The sequence below is a fragment of the Rutilus rutilus genome (genome assembly GCF_951802725.1).
Source record: "Rutilus rutilus genome assembly, chromosome: 1".
Taxonomy (NCBI): domain Eukaryota; kingdom Metazoa; phylum Chordata; class Actinopteri; order Cypriniformes; family Leuciscidae; genus Rutilus; species Rutilus rutilus.
Genome location: NC_140209.1, coordinates 73,760,204 through 73,781,862, shown reverse-complemented (window position 1 = coordinate 73,781,862; position 21,659 = coordinate 73,760,204). Strand labels below are relative to the sequence as shown.

At 38.2% G+C, this 21,659-nt stretch overlaps 1 protein-coding gene across 1 annotated transcript in view; it reads right to left on the bottom strand.

Moving 5' to 3' along the window:
- Positions 1–21,659, bottom strand: part of LOC311305800 (uncharacterized protein) — a 1,224,369-nt gene that overhangs the window by 806,938 nt on the left and 395,772 nt on the right. Inside the window, exons 8-9 of the mRNA XM_084433678.1 lie at positions 17,941–18,114; positions 6,019–6,192 (exon numbers count right to left, since the gene is read on the bottom strand). Coding sequence (XP_084289804.1) covers positions 6,019–6,192; positions 17,941–18,114 — 348 coding nt within the window. The remainder of the gene's footprint in view (positions 1–6,018; positions 6,193–17,940; positions 18,115–21,659) is intronic.

The window sequence follows — 21,659 nt, the reverse complement described above, 5'->3', positions numbered from 1 at the left end:
TCCTGCTGTCTATGTCAAAGTCTTGTGCCACACTAAGCAAAATTGTGGGAAAGCTCATTATTCACTCACATGGGAGTGAGAAACAAAACATAACAAAAACATACATCAAATAAATGTTTTTTATTCATTTATTGGCTCTGTAAAGCTGCCTTTGAAAATCATAAAAGGTTAAAAGCTAGGTATTTCAGATATCTTGAATATAGAAATGAGAGCTTATTTGTCTGACAAAGATTTTCATCTGTAATTTGCAATTAATTCTGAACAACATGATTTAGCTTTTTCAAGTGTGTTTGGATAGGGTTAGATCACTTTTAGACACTTGCACTTTAGAACTGGAGTTGAAGTGCCCTGTCATACAAACATGTGTCCATACAGTTGCATTTGAATACTGTAGCTGAGGGACAAATTGACCCGGGCGGGAACATCACAAATGTAATAGTAATTTTGTTTGTATATGTCAACACACATCAGCATGTTGAAACTTTGCATGCATGATCATGATGATAAATGAAAAAAAAGTCACAAAATACCAACAAACAAAGGTTTAATATTATTTCAGGTAGATTGAAAAAATAAATGATGGCTCATTTTTACCATCTGTGGCTGACAAAATATTTTTCTGTATTAAATATTAATCGAATTAATATTAATAAGTGTGGAAAAGCTCATTTTAGCTTCATAAGGTTGTAAAAAAATAATAAAAATAAATAAATAAATAAATAATAAAAATAAATAAATAAATAAATAAATATATATATATATATATATATATATATATATATATATATATATATATATATATATATATATATATATATATATATATATAGGAGATTTTTATAAAAACATAGTAGTGGATATATACCCCCACCTTCATCTACACAGTTAAAGAGATTAATTAATTAATATTTCCTCAAATAGTACACTTTTATCATAATTTCCTGTGTGACAGGACTGACCATGGCGTGACAGGACTGACGGTACTGTGACAGGACTGACTTTATGGATTTTGATGATGCAGAAAAAGTTATGTTTTGTGTTCTTTATTTAAGTTTTGATTGGCATTTCTTTTTTAAATTATTATTATAATTTTAATGTTAAAGTAATATTAGACTATGGTAAAATTCAGCCAAGGACATACATAATATTGCTAAAAGTATTGGGACAGCCCTCCAAATAATTGAATTCAGGTGTTTAAATCGCTTCCATGGCCACAGTTGTATAAAAATCAAGCACGTTGGCCTTCATTTTACTATTGCATGCGTTAAATACATAACATATGCAATAAATGTAATAAAAAAGAACAATAACATTAATTTGTAAGGCCGTGTCACACAGGAATGTGACAGGGCCTGATGTGACAGGGCCTGACGGTTGGCCATTTTAAATTGCCATTACTCAGCCTGCTAGCATGCTAACATAAAAACTGTTAACATGCAAGCAAGGAATTTCAATAACCTTTTTAGACATGTTTTGGATTTAAAACATTTTCATTATTTTCTGGAATGTTTAACCGTGACAGAGCCTGACCCTTTAGCTCGTCTTCCTAAAAAAAACATACAAAAACAAGCTTAAAATCATACAATTCAATGAAAGAATTCAGCCTTAATCAATGTAAGCTTCACCTGGGTCAAATGATGTCACTTCCTCTGAGTGATACCCTTAAAGGCGTATTTCACACATTTTATGTAGAGTTTTATGTAAACGTGACAGGACTGACCAAAACATGGGGACAGTTGTAAAATAGAATTTATTTGTAGAATTTATATATAATTTTATGTTTTTGATCAGTTGATGTGAATCAGCTTAAACTTGTTATTGATGAGTTTTTTTTTTCTAAATAACAGTTTGTAGCATAACAAAACTATGAAAGCTGTAGATCCAATTTGGCTGAGGACAAGGACATGGACAGGATTTGTAATTTTCAAAAGTGTTTTTAATAAAGAAAAAAATATCTGAGAACCTAATGAATGACATATTCCTTTACAGAAAAACTCACAGAAATCAACTATGAGCCAGTTTTAGAAATTTTTGGATGAAATACTTTTTTATTCACTGTAACAATTCAAGGACAGATAATGTACGTTTCTGGTAGAATGTCCCATATATAACCAAGCAATTTTATTATTTTGGGTCAGTAGCCTACAGTTGCATTAGAGCGTTAAAATGTTTGGGTCAAATTGGCCCGTGAACATCAGGAACGTAGCCTAGGCTACTATAGTAATTTTGTTTGTATTGGCTATGTCAAAACACATCAGCATGTTGAAACTTTGCATGTTCGTCATGATAAATGAGGAAAAAGTCACAAAATATCAAGAAAAAAACCATAGGGTTAACAGTATTTCCAACAACTTGAAAATCTAAGGGTTCTTACTTCTTTCACACCTGCCTCATTTAGTTCTGTTGAATCGCACTAGAGTTCGTTTTCCCCCTTGGTGCGGTTCGCTTGTAAACCCTAACGCTCAAAATAATTAATTGGTTTGAGTAGGACAAACTTAAATTAAACTAATTTGTTCAGTCAAATTAACTTTTATGAGTATTTAGCACTTTCTTTTTCTTTCAAGTTCACAGAACTGATATATTTTAAGTAAACTGAACTGTTTCATTGTTTTGAGTTTTATGAAATGATTTATTTTAATTTAAACAAACTTAAGTTTAACTGAAACGGCTGGGATGTCTATTTCCCAGCATGCTTTGCCGATGTCACTTGAATGGGAGAGTAAATGCTAAAATTAAGTGTAATATAATGTTTTTTTTTTTATATTAATGTTAAGTGGGAGATTTAGTAGTGATTAATGTTTTGTTATGCTAATTTAGTAGAATTTCTGTTATTGTTGGTTTTAGGATAGTTACCATCATGGTGACAAGTGGTGCATGCGGCTTGATTTGAGAGCAAATAAAATCTTTATATTGTTGTACTCATACAGCAAGTGCTGTATAACATACTATTGTTAGCATGATAACATGTTAGCAAACTAGCTTGTTAAAACTATAAGTTAATACTAATGAAAGTGTTCTCATTGAGATTACATGAAGGTTTTAAGTTAAATGTATGAACTAGTGTACTCTGATTTTAATTGTTCTTAACTTGAAATGTTTAAGTTCTCTTGAATTATTGCAATGAGAAAGATGAATAAATATTCTGAGTAGCAGAAACTGAAAATGTTTGAGTTTGCTTAATCAGTCAATTTAAGTTAATTATAATTTAAAATTATATTTAAAATAAACTCCAAAAATATAAGTGATGATGTACTCAAATGTTTGAGTTTATGAACTTAAAAAAATTGTGGCAACTGATTGCCTCACTTTTTTTAAGTTCTGCTTACTTATTCGGGTTTACAGTGCAGGTGTGAATGCAGCAATCGCACTCGGGTGCGCACCAAAAGCGGTACGCTTTCAAACGAACTCTGGAGCGGTTCGTTTGTGGTGAGAACGTGATCCGACCTCGAACAGACCCAACTGCCAAAGAACAGGCTATGATTAGCTACAGTTACAGTACAATTTTATTTACCATCATCGCGATACCCACCACCATCAGCAGTTTTGCATTACAGTATTTGCAATAACCACCCCTTGTCCAAAACTGAGCGTATTGTCTAAAAGAAGAGTTATGACTGCTGCGTATATGCTTGACTGAACATTGTGCTTCACCACACAGATTTAACTCCGCACAGCTAATAAAACCGTCTGGGTGCAGATTAATATTTTATATTTCTGATCAGAGCATGTGAGCGGAGTGGAGCGGGAGCGAGCGGGGAGCGCGAGCGGGCGGATCTTGGACAGAGCGCAGAGCGGCAATTTCAAAAGGACGGAGCGTCGCATTTCCCGCTCCAATTTCGCTCCGCTCCGCTCACACCACGAGTCTGAAGCATGCTCAGTCAAGCCTGACCCTGAATCCATTTGTCTTGCACAGTCATCAACAGTAGACTATTTTCAGGCAAAACTCGGCTCAATAATGGAGTTCAAAAAGTAAAATGAGAATTCATACAGGTGTAGCCTATCAATATAAGTCGCTCCGGAGTAGCCTATAAGGCGCATCAGTCAAAAAATGCGCCATGAAGAAGAAAAAACATAGGCCTAGCCTCGCACTGGACTATAAGTCACATTTATTTAGAAATTTATACCAAAAAAAAAAAAAAAAATGTTATGGACGGGACAGTTCTCCGTTACGGACGTGAGCGCTCTGAAGGCGGCACTAAGACTGCTTTAAAACTTTCACTCAGACCTCAAACAGAAAAGCACAAAGCCTGTCTTTAAAATTAATTTCGTTTTGTATTAATTGTATCTTAATTTTAATCAAGGTTTCATCAACCATTGTCTGGATTTAATATTATTAAATATTAGAAATATATTAGAAAATAGATAACCACGATACGAAGGCGCCGGCGTGAACCTGGAGTTTGTCTCATGAATGAACCGAAACTCAGCGTATAGCCAACTTGCCTCACACACCTGAGACATATATATAAAGCTTGAAATGTCTACTTTTAAACAGAACAATTCAAAACGAAAGAAAACAGACTGCTCTCCCGTATGAAATGTGCATTTCTCTCAGGCGCGTTCACTACTGCGAAGATCACGAGTCAGCATCTTTCCAGCCGACAGACATAAAAAAAATTAAAATGTCTTCTGCTATATTTTACATATTCATAATCATTTTGCCGGTTCGTTGTGACAGCTTTTAGGTGCCCTTACATGTTACGTGAACGCATCAGCACTGAAAACATAGAGATTTTTTTTCTTTTGGGGGCATTTTGTTTGTTTTCAGACTTTCTCATTTGCCTGCGCGATGTTAGAGGACGCTGTTAATAAAATTGCGAGTAGGCCTACACATTGGATTCACGTTTATTATTATAGGATATTTAAAAAAATACCCCAGTTTTTATGCCAGTCGTATCATTTTAATCATTTTTGTTGTATTTATCCGCCACACACCTTGAAGGCCGGGCCGTGTCTGATATTGTCTGATTTTAAACCGGTCCGTGGCGCAAAAAAGGTTGGGGACCGCTACAAGTAATATAGCCTACATGTAGATTTTTTTTCCTTTTTTGGAGCGAGCGGGGGGTGATTTGAGTGGAGCGCGAAGCAAACTGGGTTGAGCGCTGAGCGAAAATGAGCGGAGCGGCCTGATGTAGCTTTGAGCGGGGGAGCGGAGGGGTGAACAGTTCAGTGAGCGATGAGCGGAGATTCTCACCGCTCCACTCCGCTCACATGCTCTGTTTCTGATATATAAATATTTCTCTGAAACGCGTTAAGTTGCACATAATAAGCCCAGGACCTGCCCTGAAAAGTTTAATATGCGGTACGCAGAGCCATAAGACTATTATTTTGTTGAATAAACCTGGGGAACTACCGATGATGTCACATGCTCAGATTTTCTTGACCAATCGGCTGACAGGGGCGCCTCATGACCGTCCACATGTGCAAAACGAATTTGCATTTTTCGTCATTTATTCGTTTTTTTGCCTGTGAACTAAAAAACGAAAAATCTAGCCGAAATCTGGTTTCGTTTTTTGGAAAAACCGAATAAAGGCGCCGTTTCTCGTTTCTGCTTATTTCATTTCAAATAGGAAATGAAATGGACGGAAGATACCCTGATTCAGGACCCATGTATCATCTGATCATTTCATTTCCTGTTTGGAATGGAATAACGAGAAATGAAAAGACGGATCGTTTATTCGTTGTTTCGTTTAGTTTAATAAACGGAAAATGAGATTTCGGCTCAATTTCAAATTTTTCGTTTGTGGTTTACAAATCGGTTTATGGCTTTGATATTGCGTTTGCACATGTGGGCGGCGCTGAAACGCCCCTTCCATCTGATTGGTCAAACCGCTTCGTCTTCAGTACAGCCAGAATAAGAGTCCGAACGGCACACTCACATCCCACTTTAACCCCCTGTGAGCAATAGGGGAAACCCAGAAAGTGCACTGCTATAAACAATGAAACATAAGCCCTGCTGTCTTCAAATAAATAAACTTCAGTCACACTGTAATTGCTGTACAGTATAATGATACTAACTGTAGTTTCTCCAGCTTGAGTTGTGGGTTCATCAGTAGATCACTGAGGTTTTTCACTCCAGAGTCTCCTAGTGTATTCCCGCTCAGGTCCAGCTCTCTCAGGTGTGATGGGTTTGATTTCAGAGCTGAAGTCAGGATGAGACTCTGTTTCTCTGTAATACTGCAGTTCCACAGACTGAAGACAGAAAGAGAAAATGACTCAGATCTATGATGATCAACTAACGTGTTCATCTTCATCCAGCAGACTTTTGCTGACAAATAAACAGGGATATCAAGGTAAAGGTAACATGGAGAAAGACTACACATTGTTCATTTAAATATACTACCAACACTGTAACAATACAAAAGTTGAAAGCGTTGATGTATTCATGTTTACACATTCATTTCATTTCATTTTTAAAGGGTCATGAAACCCCAAAACACATTTTTTGATGATGTGACGCGTGACCTTTCCAACGTGATGTAATACGTGGCACATCTCAGAGATGGTACAAGACGGGCATTTGTGGTTAAAAAGTATATATATATATATATATATATATATATATATATATATATATATATATATATATATATATATATATATATATATATACACCCCCTTTTTTTGAATATGTTGGGAAGTTGACCTTCCCAGACAATCCTGAGTAAACTTAGTGTCCCACGTTTTTTGCTGCAAATGACTGGGCAGTAGTTCTTGGACCGTCACTCACAGCTATTAGTTCATGTGTTTTTTTTGTTGTTTTTTTTCCTTCATTGTTACTATGTTGTTTGTCGTTTATTTTTGTTGATTCTTGGTGTTTATGTTTTTGTATTTTTTTTTCTTTGTATGTGAAGGGGAACTTTGTTTGTTCTTATTTCATGTTCAAAATTTAATAAAGAGATTGATGAAAAAAAAAAGAAAAGTATATACTGTATATATTAGGGGTGACCCCGAATAGTCGAAGATTCGATGCTTCGATTGGAGGAGCCTGATTCGACTACCGATCTCACAGTCGAATCTTCGCAGAGGTGTTATGAAACGAGGATCATGCCACTTTGGCTATATGAGGGCGCTCAATGTCTGATTTCACATAGAACTACCAGTTATCTGTCAATACGTTAATATTCAGCCTATTATGATAATGCTATATATAAAAATGTGCAAAGAAAGAAGCTTTTAATAAATATTTTTTTAACGTGCGTGAATAAATCCAAACACCCCGCGACAGATTTAAGTTTCACTTTCAATCCGTGACCGACAGAGGAGCGTCTTGGCGGCAAGGGTTTAAATCTTTAACAATGTCTGGGATAAGAAAATCTAAAGTGTGGATGTACACCATCAGAAAGGATATTCTCCAAGGCTGGATTTAGCATCAGGAAAACCATGATCGCACTTCTGCCGGCCAACGTTAACAAGTTGGTTTTCCACGGGACATTCTAAAATGCTTAACGTGAAAAAAGCTTTTAAAACGCTTAAAAGGCACTTTAACGTGGCTTAATGTATGTACACAGTACACACTTTATTAAGAAACTATGTGCAGATAAGCAGATGAACCCAGAATATGAACGCAATGCGTTCCTCCTATAGTAAAGCGTTATCTTTACATAATCTGATATTTTAATGTAACTATTTTAGGAGATTAAGTCGTTAAACGTTTTTCACGTTAAGTGTTTTAGAATGTATTTTATCCGCGTGCACAAAAGACTCCAACGGACACAGACAGAGTGAAAGACTGCATTTGTTCTCTCGATCAGGTAACGTTAGGGTACAAGTGATTTAACACTTTTCAGCCGGTTGTAATTTGATTTTTGGAGGCTGTGAACATGTTTAGCTAAAAAGACTGCCACTCCAGTTTAGCATTTATTGTTGTTTCTGCAGTTAAAAAGACAAAGTTGAAAATTCTGCCTACTATCGTTATTTTAATAATTTCTTTATTTTTATTTCTTTATTGATCTGTCAGGGTTATTCTAATCTAACTATTTGTGGCTTGTGTTTTGAATATATGTTCCCCTGCACTTTAGGCATTTTGCACACATTTGCTCCTCATCTTGTGACTTGATTCTGATTTATTTTGTTTTGTATTTTTATTTATTAGAAAGGTATATTCTGTTCTAATTTAATTTAGTACTTTATTTTTTCGGTGCATCGATGTTGTTCTGTACTTCTGCTCGCACAGGTAATTTAGCCGATTTAATCTGATTTGCATGTGAAATGCAAATCCTGTCTGCAGTGTGGCCTTTCTGGAGTTATGTTATTTCTTAGTTTTATTGATCCAAAATGTTTTTATACATTTTTTTCTATATCTTTGTGTGATTTTCTGTACATCGCGGCTTTGAAATGTTAAATTCTGCTGAGCGGAGCTGAGGAAGAACTGATGACGGGACAGTTTGATCTTCGGCTGACAAATCAGAGGAAAGGAGCGTTTCATTCCCGCCTACGTGTAGAAATCAAATATTCAAGCTGTTTATAAATGTTTCTACCTGAGAACGAAAAGTGAAAAATCAAGCTGAATACTTGTTTTTAGATTTTTTGAAAAAATAAGACGAAAAAGGAAGTGTTTTCTCGTTTTTCTACTTTCAATATTAAATAAAAAAACGAATGACCACACGACACGGTCCGTGTATCATCTGATCATTTCATTTCCTGTTTGGAATGGTATAACGAGAAATGAAAAGACGGATCGTTTATTCGGTGTTTCGTTTAGTTTAATAAACGGAAAATTAGATATCGGCTCGATTTCAAATTTTTCGTTTGTGGTTTACAAATTGTTTTATGGCTTTGATATTGCGTTGAATCAGGGTATCTTCCGTCCATTTCATTTCCTATTTGAAATGAAATAAGCAGAAACGAGACACGGCGCCTTTATTCGTTTTTTCCAAAAAACGAAAAAACGAGATTTCGGCTTGATTTTTAGTTTTTTAGTTCACGGGCAAAAAACGAATAAATTACTTCAAAATTAGTTTTGCACATGTGGACGGTCATGAGGCGCCCCTGTCAGCCGATTGGTCAAGACAATCTGAGCATGTGACGTCATCGGTAGTTCCCCAGGTTTATCCAACAAAATAATAGTCCTATGGCTCTGCGTATCGCATATTAAACTGTTCAGGGCAGGTCCTGGGCTTATTATGTGCAACTTAACGCGTTTCAGAGAAATATTTATATATATCAGAAATATTAAATATTAATCTGCACCCAGACGGTTTTATTAGCTGTGCGGAGTTAAATCTGTGTGGTGAAGCACAATGTTCAGCATATACGCAGCAGTCATAACTCTTCTTTTAGACAATACGCTCAGTTTTGGACAAGGGGTGGTTATTGCAAATACTGTAATGCAAAACTGCTGATGGTGGTGGGCACACGACGATGATGGTAAATAAAATTGTACTGTAACTGTAGCTAATCATAGCTGCGAGAGTGAGACAGCGAGATGATTGACAGGACGATAGCGGAGGAAAAAGCGCAAGATTTTGTTAGTAAAGAAATATTTATTTGTTTAATATAAAAGTGAGTTTGTCTTTGAAAACAACAACAAAAAGGTTTAATAACAGTGTGATCACAAAACTGAGCGTTCATTTTAAAGGGACATTTCCAAATATATTTTATTTATTTGTTAGCCTATGCTGTTGTTATTCTGTCTTAATCGTTTTGTTAATTCAAGTTTAATACTATGCAGGAGTTATTTTTTTTTATTATTGTTGTTGTGTTTTCATTAAAAAAATAACAATGAACCGCATTCGTTTGAAAGGTTAATCCATAGGTCTGTAATAAACCTCAAAACAGCCCTACGGTGGTCAAAGAACAGCCAGCCGGTTTAATTAAAGAGATAATTAAATTAATTAAATTTATTTCAAATAGAGAGGCTAAAACTCATCATACGGGTACAGATAAGATATGGAGCCAGGGAAGAGAAACACGGGAAACTCCGCAAGGCACAACACTTCATATACACACAGTGAGTTTTCACGCTTGATACGTCAGTGTTTAATACTCAACATAACACCCCAGCCTGCACAGCACACAGTGAACACACGGAAGGCGTGTTTCCTCCGTTCTCAATTCCCCAACCTCCCTCTCCAACCCGCTGTCCGTTACACAATACACAGTCAAACAATTCATGTAGGAATAGATTAAAAACACTTCCCTCTCGCGGGGCAGAGAAGACTCATCCGTAGGGGGTGAGTAGTGCGAGCAGCAACCCGTCTTCTCACCGAAGACGTAACTCTACCGTCCAGGGGCGGAACTTAAAGTTCACTCATAAAATCCATCCGTCGTATGCGTCAAGGCACTCATAAAGTCTCGGTAGCACGTGGGCATTCATTCATAGAATCTCGGTAGCACGTGGGCGTCAGCCGAGCAATATTCTGAGGTAATCGGTGACACTAATTCCCCCCCTCTAAAACTCAACTATCTCACCCCAAGGCAGCTAGCTAGCTATCTTCATCTCCGGAGGACCTATTATCCCCGAGAGACAAGCCAAAACGTTCTCAACAGGTCACCATCCCAGCTCTACCCGGTTGCACCACACCTCTTTTTTTAAAGTCCCTTTGTACTCCCTTCACAGGTGCATGCCATCAAAGCAGTCATGTAATCAGCCAATGACGACACACTACAGGTCTTTCATTTACTTGTGTTATCTCATCCGTCTTATTCGCTTTGTTAATAACTAATAGGCTAATGTGTGGTGTCTTGTTATTCAGTGCAATACTTACTGAGACACTAGGGGGAAGTAGTTGTGAATAAGGAGAGAGAAATGAAGAGAAAAAGGAAGAAGTAAGAGCACGAGTGTGTATGTGAAAAAGGAAAGTAATAAAAAGAAAATGTACCCGTTCACCTGCATGGCCTGGCTTCATATTGATAACTAGAACTCCACAAATTGGCGACGAGGCAACCCACTATTGCTGCAAAGATGGCATCGTCTGCACCATTTCCTAACTTCTTCTTACTTGCTCCGGGCAACCCCGCGATTGCTTTCAAGACATGGGAGCGAATGTTCCAGAATTACCTACTAGTGATCGACGTTGAAGGACAGGAATGGTCGGAAGCCAGGAAAAGAGCCCTTCTGTTACATTGCCTGGGCACGGAGGGGCAGAGAATATTTTACACATTACCAGAAACGGGCGATACAATGACCGCAGCTATTACTGCTTTGCATGCTCATTTTACACCCAAGTTGAACGTGGTCATGGAGAGACACACATTCCGGAAAAGAATTCAGCAAGCTGGTGAGCCTATAATTCAGTATGTTGCTGCACTGAGAGAACTCTCGTCTACGTGTGAGTTTACAAATGCAGATGATATGATTCGTGACCAGCTGGTTGAAAGCGGCATTAATCCGCGTATCCGAGAGAGGCTGTTGCTGCATGATAAGTTAACGTTAGCGGATGCTGTTACAATTGCACAACAAGTCGAATCTGCTGGAGAGCATGCTAAAGCGTTTACGAGTACACAGAACTTTTCCGTACAGACTGTGAATATGCAAAGAAACGTGCGTGGACGCGGCGCTGGGGAATCTAAAAATAGAATTGCTGGCGCGCGCCCCACTGCTTCATTCACATCGCCTCGAACGGTGACGCCACGCTCCTGCTTTCGCTGCGGATCGGATAAACATCTTGCAAATACGGTAGAATGTCCAGCAGCCAAGGTAACATGTAAAAATTGCAAAAAAAGAGGACATTTTGCACGTGTCTGTAGAACGACGCAAACTCACACAGTGCATGAAGTTGTAATGCCAGAGTACACGCTACTGCTACTACAAGATAAGGATGTAAGCACTAAACTTCACTGTACCGTTCAAGTCGAAGCCGGTGCGGTTCAGAGGCCGGTTACGCTGACTGTTGATACTGGTGCGTCTGTTTCAGTTCTGCCAAAGAGCATGTATGATGATTACTTTGGGGAAGTACCTTTAAAGCCACCTGCAACCTGCTTAGTCACTTACTCCCGTACTCCGATTAATGTGATCGGCTGCTTGCATGCAACTGTAGTAAAAGACAGCCGCAAATGTTCAGTGAACTTCTATGTGGTGGATAAAGGAACTGCATTAATGGGCATGGATCTCATAACTGCTCTTAAACGATGCATTAAAGGAGATACAATTCTGTCAGATCATGCTACAGCCTCCACATCTTGCTCTGCAGAACCAGTGCTACAGCTTTCTACTCAAGGGGACTCAGTTGGCTGTGTTGCTGGATTTATGCATAAAGTCAAAGTGGTAGAGTCAGCCGTGCCAGTTCGACAGAAACTCCGACGCCTTCCCTTTTCTGTGAGAAAAGCTGTGACCGCTGAGTTGGACAGACTACTTTCTGCTGGAGTTATAGAGCGAATTGATGCATCCCCATGGGTGTCACCAATTGTGGTTACAATGAAAAAGACTGTTGGCATAAGAATGTGTGTAGATCTCAGGGAACCAAACAAGGCTGTAGTAATAGACAGTTACCCCCTGCCTCACATGGAAGAGTTATTGACTGCTTTAGCGGGATCTACAATCTTCTCCACAATCGATCTTGAGAGTGCATATCATCAAGTGCCTTTACATCCTGAGAGCCGTGATTTAACAGCGTTCATCACGCATGAAGGACTGTTCCGGTTTTGCAGGGTACCGTACGGTTTGGCTTCAGCACCGTCGGTATTTCAAAAAATGATGGAGTGCATACTCAAAGGTGTACCAAACGTGCAGAACTACCTTGATGACGTTATTTGCTTTGGACGCACAGCAGCGGAGCACGACGCTGCGCTGAACACAGTACTGAGCCGACTAAAGGAGGCTGGGTTACGGTTGAACGAACAAAAGTGTCAAATTAGGCAAAAGAGCCTGCGTTTTCTGGGACACCTGGTTACAGCACAAGGAGTTCAGCCAGATACTGAGCACTTACAGGCAATCGTACAAGCTCCAGCTCCTAAGGATGTGCCAGCCCTACGTTCGTTCCTGGGTATGCTCTCATGGTATAATAAATTTATACCCAATTATGCTACTGTTGTTGAACCCTTACGGGCATGTATTCGCCAGGAGGGACCATTTCAGTGGAGTGAGGAAATGGAGAACTGCTTTGTCACTGTGAAGCAATTGTTGCTTGCAAGTTCAGCATTAGCATTGTACGACCCTAATTTACCGTCCATTATCTCGACAGATGCATCAGATTATGGCCTTGGTGCCGTGTTCACCCAGATTCACCCAGACAACACAGAACGGACAGTTGCTTTTGCCTCCAGATCCTTAACTCAGGCTGAGAGGAAATATGCAACAGTGGAGAAAGAGGCTTTGGCATGCGTGTGGGCGGTAGAAAAGTGGAGGACCTATCTGTGGGGGCATAAGTTTACACTACGAACCGACCACCAGGCTCTAACGACACTTCTTTGTACAAAAGGAGCAGACAGGGCGGGAATGCGCATAGCTAGATGGGCTGCGCGCCTGTTATGCTTTAATTATGACGTGGTCTATCGTGCAGGTTCATTGAACTGTACAGCTGATTGTCTTTCAAGATTGCCCTTGCCATCTACCACAGACATGAACTCGGATGCAGAACCTGAGCTAGTCGCGTTGCTGTCAATGTCTCTTACGTCTGTTACTCCAAAGGAGTTTGAGTCTGCTTCTATGGCCTGTTCTGAGCTTTCTGCCCTGCGTGCTCAGATTGAAAAGGGCTGGCCAGCTTCAGCGAAAGCCCTGGATTCCCAGCTACAACCGTACTTCAAAATGAGACATGAACTTTGTGTGACAAACAATCTAGTGTTCCGGGGTTCACGGTTGGTGGTGCCAGTGACATTGCGTAGAACCATGGTCACTTTAGCACACGAGAATCATCAAGGCATAGTAAGGACCAAGCAGCGGTTGCGTGAGCTGTATTGGTTTCCAGGAATAGATGCTATGGTTCAAACGCAGATTGCAGCATGTTCGTTGTGTCAGGAGTCAGACAGGACGGCAAAGACTTCTGCTTCTCCATTACAGCCGGTGCCTCTTCCTGACGGTCCATGGTTAAAGTTAGGTTTGGACATAGTAGGACCTTTTGAGACAGCGGTTCATGACTGTAAATATGCCATTACACTGACTGACTATTACTCAAAATGGCCTGAAGTGGCGTTTACGCCTTCCATTACGACAGCTGTCGTCATTGGATTCCTGAATTCGGTTTTCAGTAGGCATGGAAACCCTGAGTGTCTGGTAACAGATAATGGACCACAACTTATTTCTTCAGCCTTTAACGCTTTCCTGGACGAACGAAATATTGCACACACCAAAACATTGGTATACCATCCTGCGGCTAATGGGGCTGTGGAAAGGTTTAACAAGGTTCTTAAGGACTGTGTGCAAATGGCCATTTTGCAAAAACAACCGTGGAAACAAACAGTCTTGGACTTTTTGCAGACGTACCGTTCTACTCCACATGCAATGACTGGTGTTTCACCATTTGAACTGTTTTACGGCAGGAAAATGAGAACCAAACTTACTGTGTTCACATCTCACTCCAGTTACACACGAGACCAGGAAGTTAGACAACGAGTGTCAATTCGTCAAAACAAAATGAAGCAATACTCTGATGCGAAACGAGGAGCTCGGGTGTCTACATTTCAGGTGGGCAATAAAGTGCGCGTACGTAAACCAATGCATGTTCCCAAAGGACATTCAAAGTTCACACAGCCAGTGGAAATAGAGAAACAAGTGGGCCCAAGCACATACAGACTGGCAGATGGAAGACTGTGGCACTCTTCTCACTTGTCTTTGGTTCCAGAGATCTTGAAGCCGACCTCAGATCAGTCGGCCGTTGATGTTTCAGTTGCAAAGGTTCCGAACACTGAACAGAGCACAGGAAAACGTTCGGTTCGACAGCGCAAACCACCTTTTTGGTTGAAAGACTATGAGACTGAATGAGAGCATACAGTGGTTAAATTACTGACTGTATGTAGGTATAGCGCAGATGGAGATTGAATATAGTCATGTTAAGATTCTGTAATTCTGTTGGAATTATGAAGACGTTAAATTGAGAATTAACTAATGTAATTACAGATGTTTAACAACTGTAAAGGAACTTAGTTGTAATAAGGCAAAAGGTTATGCTTAAGTGTTCATATGGTAATCTAGTAATGTTTTGAGTTAAGTATTACTACGTGAAATTGTTTTACGTAATGGGGGAGATGTGGTGTCTTGTTATTCAGTGCAATACTTACTGAGACACTAGGGGGAAGTAGTTGTGAATAAGGAGAGAGAAATGAAGAGAAAAAGGAAGAAGTAAGAGCACGAGTGTGTATGTGAAAAAGGAAAGTAATAAAAAGAAAATGTACCCGTTCACCTGCATGGCCTGGCTTCATATTGATAACTAGAACTCCACATAATGTTAATTAAAATTGTTCAAAGAGTGGAGGAAGATGTTGTCAAACATTAAAAAAATCTAAAATAAGCGCTATAATATGCTGAACGTACCCTCGTGCACTGTTCGATTTCCGTGTAGGCTACTTACGGAGCGGGTCCAATTGACAAATTTGGTCAAATTGTTTTTTTAACCATTTTTTTAAACCGTTTTCTTTTTATAAACAGTGTAGGCCTACTGACTTTTTTTTTGCATATTTTTTTTTTTTTAAGTTTTCATTTTTTCTTATACATTTTATCCTTATAACATCATAACTGAACAATTCAATGTAGCTGTATGAAAATAATGTTTACTTTTCCTAAGTTAACTTTCCCTTTAGTTTCCTATAGACATAGTTCCCTAGTTTCCCTAGTTTCATTCATTTTCTGTAACATTTTCCTCAATCTCTGAAGCATCCTCTAACTCGGAAACATCTTCATCTGTATCAGTATCATCAAAAACCTGTGAAATTACTTATTTAAATGTCAATTTTTGGGAGCTCATTTTTCCTGCTGTCTATGTCAAAGTCTTGTGCCACACTAAGCAAAATTGTGGGAAAGCTCATTATTCACTCACATGGGAGTGAGAAACAAAACATAACAAAAACATACATCAAATAAATGTTTTTTATTCATTTATTGGCTCTGTAAAGCTGCCTTTGAAAATCATAAAAGGTTAAAAGCTAGGTATTTCAGATATCTTGAATATAGAAATGAGAGCTTATTTGTCTGACAAAGATTTTCATCTGTAATTTGCAATTAATTCTGAACAACGTGATTTAGCTTTTTCAAGTGTGTTTGGATAGGGTTAGATCACTTTTAGACACTTGCACTTTAGAACTGGAGTTGAAGTGCCCTGTCATACAAACATGTGTCCATACAGTTGCATTTGAATACTGTAGCTGAGGGACAAATTGACCCGGGCGGGAACATCACAAATGTAATAGTAATTTTGTTTGTATATGTCAACACACATCAGCATGTTGAAACTTTGCATGCATGATCATGATGATAAATGAAAAAAAGTCACAAAATACCAACAAACAAAGGTTTAATATTATTTCAGGTAGATTGAAAAAATAAATGACGGCTCATTTTTACCATCTGTGGCTGACAAAATATTTTTCTGTATTAAAATAAGTGTGGAAAAGCTAATCTTAGCTTCATAAGGTTGTAAAAAAAAAAAAATATATATATATATATATATATATATATATATATATATATATATATATATATATATATATATATATATATATATATATATATATAACCAAGCAATTTTATTATTTTGGGTCAGTAGCCTACAGTTGCATTAGAGTGTTAAAATGTTTGGGTCAAATTGGCCCGTGAACATCAGGAACGTAGCCTAGGCTACTATAGTAATTTTGTTTGTATTGGCTATGTCAAAACACATCAGCATGTTGAAACTTTGCATGTTCGTCATGATAAATGAGGAAAAAGTCACAAAATATCAAGAAAAAAACCATAGGGTTAACAGTATTTCCAACAACTAGAAAATCTAAGGGTTCTTACTTCTTTCACACCTGCCTCATTTAGTTCTGTTGAATCGCACTAGAGTTCGTTTTCCCCCTTGGTGCGGTTCGCTTGGGCAGGTGTGAATGCAGCAATCGCACTCGGGTGCGTACCAAAAGCGGTACGCTTTCAAACGAACTCTGGAGCGGTTCGTTTGTGGTGAGAACGTGATCCGACCTCGAACAGACCCAACTGCCAAAGAACAGGCTATGATTAGCTACAGTTACAGTACAATTTTATTTACCATCATCGCGGTACCCACCACCATCAGCAGTTTTGCATTACAGTATTTGCCATAACCACCCCTAGTCCAAAACTGAGCGTATTGTCTAAAAGAAGAGTTATGACTGCTGCGTATATGCTTGACTGAACATTGTGCTTCACCACACAGATTTAACTCCGCACAGCTAATAAAACCGTCTGGGTGCAGATTAATATTTAATATTTCTGATATATATATTTCTCTGAAACGTGTTAAGTTGCACATAATAAGCCCAGGACCTGCCCTGAAAAGTTTAATATGCGGTACGCAGAGCCATAGGACTATTATTTTGTTGAATAAACCTGGGGAACTACCGATGATGTCACATGCTCAGATTTTCTTGACCAATCGGCTGACAGGGGCGCCTCATGACCGTCCACATGTGCAAAACGAATTTTGAAGTCATTTATTTGTTTTTTGCCTGTGAACTAAAAAACTAAAAATCAAGCCGAAATCTCGTTTTTCCGTTTTTTGGAAAAAACGAAAAAACTAATAAAGGCGCCGTTTCTCGTTTCTGCTTATTTCATTTCAAATAGGAAATTAAATGGACGGAAGATACCCTGATTGCGTTTGCACATGTGGGCGGCGCTGAAATGCCCCTTTCATCTGATTGGTCAAACCACTTCGTCTTCAGTACAGCCAGAATAAGAGTCCGTACGGCACACTCACATCCCACTTTAACCCCCTGTGAGCAATAGGGGAAACCCAGAAAGTGCACTGCTATAAACACTGAAACATAAGCCCTGCTGTCTTCAAATAAATAATCTTCAGTCACACTGTAATTGCTGTACAGTATAATGATACTAACTGTAGTTTCTCCAGCTTGAGTTGTGGGTTCATCAGTAGATCACTGAGGTTTTTCACTCCAGAGTCTCCTAGTTTATTCACGCTCAGGTCCAGCTCTCTCAGGTGTGACGGGTTTGATTTCAGAGCTGAAGTCAGGATGAGACTCTGTTTCTCTGTAATACTGCATTCATACAGACTGAAGACAGAAAGAGAAAATGACTCAGATCTATGATGATCAACTAACGTGTTCATCTTCATCCAGCAGACTTTTGCTGACAAATAAACAGGGATATCAAGGTAAAGGTAACATGGAGAAAGACTACACATTGTTCATTTAAATATACTACCAACACTGTAACAATACAAAGGTTGAAATTGTTGATGTATTGATGTTTACACATTCATTTCATTTCATTTTTAAAGGGTCATGAAACCCCAAAACACATTTTTTGATGACGTGACCTGATGTAATACGTGATGATGTAATACGTGGCACATCTCAGAGATGGTACAAGACGGGCATTTGTGGTTAAAAAGTATATATATATATATATACCCCCTTTTTTTGAATATGTTGGGAAGTTGACCTTCCCAGACAATCCTGAGTAAACTTAGTGTCCCACGTTTTTTGCTGCAAATGACTGGGCAGTAGTTCTTGGACCGTCACTCACAGCTATTAGTTAATGTGTTTTTTTTTTTTTTTTTCGTTTTTTTTTTTTTTTCATTGTTACTATGTTGTTTGTCGTTTATTTTTGTTGATTCTAGGTGTTTATGTTTTTGTATTTTTTTTTCTTTGTATGTGAAGGGGAACTTTGTTTGTTCTTATTTCATGTTCAAAATTTAATAAAGAGATTGATGAAAAAAAAAGTATATACTGTATATATTAGGGGTGACCCCGAATAGTCGAAGATTCGATGCTTCGATTGGAGGAGCCTGATTCGACTACCGATCTCACGGTCGAATCTTCGCAGAGGTGTTATGAAACGAGGATCATGCCACTTTGGCTATATGAGGGCGCTCAATGTCTGATTTCACATAGAACTACCAGTTATCTGTCAATACGTTAATATTCAGCCTATTATGATAATGCTATATATAAAAATGTGCAAAGAAAGAAGCTTTTAATAAATATTTTTTAACGTGCGTGAATAAATCCAAACACCCCGTGACAGATTTAAGTTTCACTTTCAATCCGTGACCGACAGAGGAGCGTCTTGGCGGCAAGGATTTAAATCTTTAACAATGTCTGGGATAAGAAAATCTAAAGTGTGGATGTACACCATCAGAAAGGATATTCTCCAAGGCTGGATTTAGCATCAGGAAAACCATGATCGCACTTCTGCCGGCCAACGTTAACAAGTTGGTTTTCCACGGGACATTCTAAAATGCTTAACGTGAAAAAAGCTTTTAAAACGCTTAAAAGGCACTTTAACGTGGCTTAATGTATGTACACAGTACACACTTTATTAACCCTCTGGGGTCTGAGGTGTTTTTGGGGTCCTTGAGATGTTCTGACATGCCCTGACATTTGTGCTTTTTTCAGTTGCTTATAAACATAGTAATGGCAAAAAAAAAATCCTTCACATAACACAATACATTGATTTGAATTTTGCAAAGCACTTTCTGTTTGGAAAGGCCATATGCCGAGTGGGCGTCACAGATCATGCATATTTAGTGGTTCACACCTGAGGACCGCATACTTAATGAGCCATTCATTCAGGTGAGTCACTGAGCCACAAGAATGCAAGAGCAACAGTTGGAAGCATCTCAATTCTTTTTTATTTTTCCACATATTGTGCTTGCAATTTGGCCTATAATATCCAAGGAAAACATGTAATTGTGCAGTTAATTCTCATACTGTATTTTCAGTTTTGGAATATTTATCTTCTCCCCAAATTTGTCACTAATAAAACACAATAAAAATTATTTAAAGAAAAGGCTTATATTTACCTTTTAATAGTTTGTTTACATCTACCTTGTAAATATTTAAATAAACAACAATTCAAGTGTAATCTTTCTTTGTACAAACTAAAGTATACATTTTATCATACATATTTCAAAGTTAAGGATTTGATTGATTATTTGATTATTTTTGACAAAAAAATTGGCAAATAAAAGCTTATTTGAGGTGGCAGATATTTTACAGTAAAAATGTATAATCTATCCAAAACTAATCAACGAAATGTTGTCTTTCATATGTCTGTAACATAGGTCTTTCATTTTTATTATAAGGAATATAAATGCTAAAATGCTAAAAGGAATATAAACGAGAAAACACAGCCCCTCACAGGTTTGCGCCGTGGATTCCCGCGAGTCAGACGCGGATACTGTGTTTGTTTTAGGCTCGCGCAGTCTTCACTCGGACGCGCGCTTCAATCCGTTGTGGAGACTCTCTTTTCGTTCCAGTGAAATTACAAAACAAAATACACACACACACACACATGTCTCTGCCTGATATACAACCACTGATAAACATAATCTGATTTGACAAAAAAAAAAAAAAAACATATGAGTGCAGATTTGAACTCAGAACCTCTGACACGCTAGGCAAATGTTCTACCACTAGACCACTTGAGTTCACATATGTACTCACGTGAAAACTCGGTGTTTACTCGGCGTGATCAATTCGCTCTTGAACATGCTGCCGTTCGTCTGAGTTACAATCTTCCTCTGAGGAAAAGCCAAGGTGAGTTATTCCTCGCTGTCCAGGATCATCTGAAGGGCGTCTTTAAACGTCATCCTCTCTAAACGCGATGAACTATCAGTGAATCTGATCTGATGAAACTTCGTCTTTTCAAGGCATTGATCGGGGGGCGGGTGCGAAGCATAGATCACCTAAACTATTTACCATGTCAATAGCGCCGGGGGCGGGGCGGCCTCAGTTCATTATAGAGATAATTAGGCAGAAGGAAAAAACGGTACCTCTCCTTGCTTTCAAACGGATTACATGAGTTGAAAACATTTGTTTTTTTTATTAATTACTTCATTTAAAAGAAGAGATTTCAAGCTTCATAAAGACATATATCACGTGCCTGTGTGAGAAGTATTCGCTGAGTTATGATTCATTTTCGGACGCGTTTCAGAATGGACTACACGGAAAGAGAGAAGGCAGAACTCGCTCCGTGATTATTTTTCTTAATTTGGCGAAAAGCACAACACTTTGTTTTTATTGTGAGTATACAGAAAAATAATACACATTTAACAGAATCGATTGATGTATGAAACTCCTATGGAAAATCAAAGTCAACAGAGTATTTATGAGTTTCTTTTACACTGATAAAAAAAAAGCGAGCTGGTATCGCCGGCGATACCGCCGACCTCAGGGGGTTAAGAAACTATGTGCAGATAAGCAGATGAACCCAGAATATGAACGCAATGCGTTCCTCCTATAGTAAAGCGTTATCTTTACATAATCTGATATTTTAATGTAACTATTTTAGGAGATTAAGTCGTTAAACGTTTTTCACGTTAAGTGTTTTAGAATGTATTTTATCCGCGTGCACAAAAGACTCCAACGGACACAGACAGAGTGAAAGACTGCATTTGTTCTCTCGATCAGGTAACGTTAGGGTACAAGTGATTTAACACTTTTCAGCCGGTTGTAATTTGATTTTTGGAGGCTGTGAACATTTTTAGCTAAAAAGACTGCCACTCCAGTTTAGCATTTATTGTTGTTTCTGCAGTTAAAAAGACAAAGTTGAAAATTCTGCCTACTATTGTTATTTTAATAATTTCTTTATT